We start from the raw sequence: 4341 nt of genomic DNA on the forward strand, positions 1-4341 counted from the left end.
TTTGAGACGCCACAAACTGGCGCTGCAGGGGGACGGAGGAGGGGGGGCGGGCAGCGGCCCCGCGACGGAGCGTCCGGAAGACCCGGGCCCGCGGCCTCTCCGCCTCCGGAGCAGGCCCGACGTGCGAAGGAGCGCCCCGTCCCGGTCGAATAGCTCCCTCCACAGAGGCAGCCACGACCCAGGACTTCTTGAACCGCTCTCGGCGCCCCCAAATCCGGTCCCGAACTCTGGGCCCCAAGCCCCCCGGCCCCCGCACCGCAGCCCGCCATTCAGCCAGCGCGCGCCCGGCCCTCACCAGGTCGATGTGAGAGAAGCCGGTGAGCACAAGGTTCTTAAGGAGCTCGCAGCCGATGCCGCCCGCGCCCACCACCAGCACCCGGCCCCCAGCCACGGCCTCAGCCAGCTCCCGGGGAAGCCCCCGAGACAGTGCCATGGCGGGACGTCCACGAGCCGCGGCGGAGGCGGAGGCGGGAGAAGTGAGCCGCGCCCGGAAGCGGGTGGGGGAAGGGCGGCCGAGCTTCCGCTCCTGCGCACTGCGGCCGCCAGTCGGCGCCAGGCAGGCGGAGTCCCGGGTCTGCCTCTGGTGTGGTGTGTAGTGTCCCCTGGGCCCAGGCCTTCCTCTTTGCGAATGGCTCCGAGACCTCCAACGGTGAAGAGACCTGTAGTGCTTCTCATATATGTGCACAGACCGGCTTTTCCACCTGAGAAGCCTCTTAAGATCTCCTTTTAGGCAGCGGTTTGAATTCCCAACCAAGACATTATTTATGGGTTGGAAAACTGCCCCTATATGTAAAGAGCTCTTACAAATTAATAAGAAAATATTGCAGAGCAGCAACTTAGCATGTGTGAGACTCTGAGTTTGAGTCTCAGCATTACAAACAACAACAAACATGCAAAATCACACTGGGATTGGTTTCACCTATTGAATTGACAAATATATATAACATTCTGTTGTCAAAAGATAGTGAAACAAGTAGTTGGGAATATTATGATATATATAGGTCTTTGTCCAATTCTTGACTCTCCCTAAGATGGGCTGTAGAAAATAGAATGTCTTTTCTTCAAGGTAATGAAGCCAGATTGAAAGATAGGTAGTTAGTGTAGTTAGGTAAATCGGATCTAATATCTAGTAAAATCGAAAATGAAGGCCATGTTGAGAATGGAGCCTGGGAAAGCAGAGCAGCACTTGGAGAAATTGAAATGTTAATGTTCCCAAGGCCCAGAGCCCATTCTAAAGAAATGTTAATAAAACAGCTCCCAGCAAACAGGGAGATGCTAATCAGAAGCGGCCCCAGGCCTGTCCTGCGCAGATTACTCCTCAGGCCCTTCTGCCCCTCACCTTTTGGGTCTCCTCACCTACTATCTATCACTGCAAGATAACTGATAGAAGGACAGGAACGGCGACAGAAATGGGAAAGCTGAAAGAAGACCTTAGCTATAAAAGAGGGAAGACCTCCCCACTTCCACGGATTCCACCTATTGGGTCCCCTTCTTCCTCTGGGGAGAAGTCTTTTCTGCTGTCCTTTATTAAAGCTTCTACTTTCCATTCTAAACTTGCTGCCGTGTGCTTCTCTGGTGTTATACTTCAGCATTGGGGAAGCAAGGACTCTGTCTCCAGTTAACTACGGTAACAATAGGTCATAGATACTCAATCTTTCTGTATTGGAGTAGTCCATAAAGAAAAAGGTTTTCTTTCCTTGCAGTACAGGGGTTAACCTGTTACTGAAAGCTCAGTCCTTATCCCTGATGCCAATTTAATAAGGAGGACACAGTTTTTTTGTTGTTGTTTTAATATTTTTGTTAGTTGTTGATAGATCTTTATTTTATGTATTTACATGTGATGCTGAGAATCGAACCCAGGGCCTCACACATGCTAGGCAAGCACTCTACCACTGAGCCACAACCCCAGCCCAGAGGACACAGTTTTGAGAAAAAGAAAAAAGATTTATTGCTTTGCTAGCAAAGGAGAAGCACAGGGTACTTTTGTCTAGAGCTGTGATTCCTGCCCATCAAGAGAACAGAGGGCTTTTAAAGAAGCTCTTCACAGGCTACATTCCCAGTATGCCCTGATGGGGGTCCCAGGTGCACCTTGATGGTAGTTGAAATTCACTTGTTAAGCCTGGCATAGTAGTACCTATAATCATAGAGGCTCAGGAGGCTGAGGCAAGAGGATTTCAAGTTCAAAGCCAGTTTTAGCAATTTAGAGCGATCATAGGAACTTAGCAAGACCCTATCTCAAAGTATAAAAAGGGCTGGGGATGTGGCTCTGTGGTGAAGTGGCTCTGTGGTGAAGTGGCTCTGTGGTGAAGCAGCCCTGGGTTCAATCTCTGGTGCCTAAAGGAAGGAGGAAAGGAAAGGAAATAATTTGTTAATTTGGGAGTTAGTCATGCCTTAGATCTTCTGGTGACCCCTTCTTCCAGTGGTGGGTGTGGCTCAAGGACAGATAAGTGCCTAGGTTGGGAAAAGGTACTTTTGTTCTCTGTGTCCTAGGTTAGGGAAAGGGAGAAGAGGAACAGAAAAATATGTTCCTTTTAAAATAAGCCACAGAGCAGTGAAGGCTATGTTCCAAAGGTGAAGTGGACCACTGTTATAAACCCAGATGTGATCTACCACTGAGCTACATCTGCAGCCCTTTCTTTTTTTGAGACTGGGTTTCCCTAATCTGACCTGGCTGTCCTCAAACTGCCATTCTTCTGCCTCATCCTCTAGAGTTGCTGGGTTGAGCCACTGTGTCCAGCTTCCATAAAGAAATTTGCTATCCCACTTGAATAGTAGGTCATAAAACCTGTTTCATTCCAGAGGGATCCTGCCCCTGCCCTGAAGGGAAGCATGTTGCACAGAGAGGCCAAGCAGATTACTGAACTGACAGGCTTTGTTGGGTTTTGCCACCCAGCCTATGAGCATTAGATCACACCCTCTGTGTACAGTCACATTTCTACAAGGTTGTCCATGCTTCAATCATGCCTCTGCAATGAAATCTATGAAAACCCGAAAGAACAGGCTTAAGAGCATCTAGACAGGCAAACCCATGAATGTTAGCCCAGAGCCCAAAAGCTCCACTCCCCACCTCCAACACCATGCCTTATGCTCCTTTTCATCTGCAATTTTTGTAATATCCCTTACAATAAACTGGTAAATTTCTTTCCCTAAGTTGTGCAAGCCACTCCAACAACTGGATTTGACATGAGAAAGGAATCGTGGGAACCCCAGTGTAGAGCTGATGGGTCAGAAGTACAGGTAAAACAATCTGGGCTATGCAATTGGCAGGGGGAAGTCTTGAGGCTTGAACCCTCAACCTGAAGGATCTGAGGGTATCTCTAGGTAGTGTCAGAACTGAATTGAGGACACCTAGCTGGTGTTCACCACTGCAGAATTGGTTGATTGCTTAGTGTATGTGAGAAAACCCCCATACATCTGGGGTCAGAAATAACCCATGTTGTAAAAATTTAATAGGAAAAAAGTCTCAGTTGAAATTTGGGGGATTTGTTTGGTTTCTTTTCCAACTGCAATACACGCTCCCATATGCTCCAGGTAAATGTTCTAAAGAAAGATTCTACTGCCAGGTATGGTGGTATACACCTGTAATCCCAGTGGCTGGGGAGGCTGAGAGGAGGATTACTAGTAAAAGCCAGCCTCAGCAATTTAGCGAGGCCCTAAGCAACTTAGCACCTCTATCTCAAAATAAAAAATAAAAACAGCTGGAGATGGGCTGGGTTTGTGGTTCAGCGGTAGCATGTGTGAGGCCCTAGATCGATTCTCAGCACCACATAAAAAAATAAAGATACTGTGTCCATCCACAGCTAAAAAATTTTTTAAAAGGGGAGGGGTGACTAAAGATATGGTTCAGTGGTCAATCCTGGGTACCAAAAAACCCCAAAAGATTCTAGAAGGGAATTTAGCAGTATGATTTTAAAAACTTACAACTGTGCAAGTATATAGGGTTTTTATTATTGTTTGTTGTTGTTGTTTGTTTGTTTAATTTTGACAGGATCTCATTGTGTTGCCCAGACTGGCCTCCAACTCCTGGATTTAAGCAGTTCTCCCACATCAGCCACCCCCGCCCCCCAGTAGCTGAGAGTACAGGCACCAGATATAGGACATGACACTCAGAGATGAAGATCAATTTTATTTTTTATTTTTGCAGTGCTGGGCAAGCACTCTACCATGGAGCTTACACCCCTGGCACTTACACACAGCTTTTGACCTATTCATTCAAATTCTAGGATTTTATCCTGTGCTGAATGCGAGTGTAGCTCAGTGGTAGAGTGCTTTCCTAGCATAGTGCAGGCCCTGGGTTTGATTCTCAGCACCACAAAAAAAAAAAAAAAAAACCAACTTCAG

General features: G+C 47.6%; 1 protein-coding gene across 3 annotated transcripts in view; it reads right to left on the minus strand.

Moving 5' to 3' along the window:
- Uba2 (ubiquitin like modifier activating enzyme 2) overlaps nt 1-490 on the minus strand; it is a 46139-nt gene extending 45649 nt beyond the window's left edge. For 2 of the 3 annotated variants that reach the window (XM_046447940.2, XM_046447938.2), the window contains exon 1: nt 296-489. In XM_046447940.2, the coding sequence (XP_046303896.1) occupies nt 296-433 (138 nt within the window). In that variant the 5' untranslated portion in view covers nt 434-489. Of the gene's footprint in view, nt 1-295 lie in introns of all 3 variants that reach the window. The other variant, XR_009227067.1, reaches the window with a different exon arrangement.
- Nucleotides 491-4341: the final 3851 nt, after the last annotated feature.

The sequence above is a fragment of the Marmota monax genome, unplaced genomic scaffold, assembly GCF_021218885.2.
Source record: "Marmota monax isolate L192 unplaced genomic scaffold, Marmota_monax_Labrador192_F-V1.1 WCK01_AAM20220418_F8-fsc00101, whole genome shotgun sequence".
NCBI lineage: Eukaryota > Metazoa > Chordata > Mammalia > Rodentia > Sciuridae > Marmota > Marmota monax.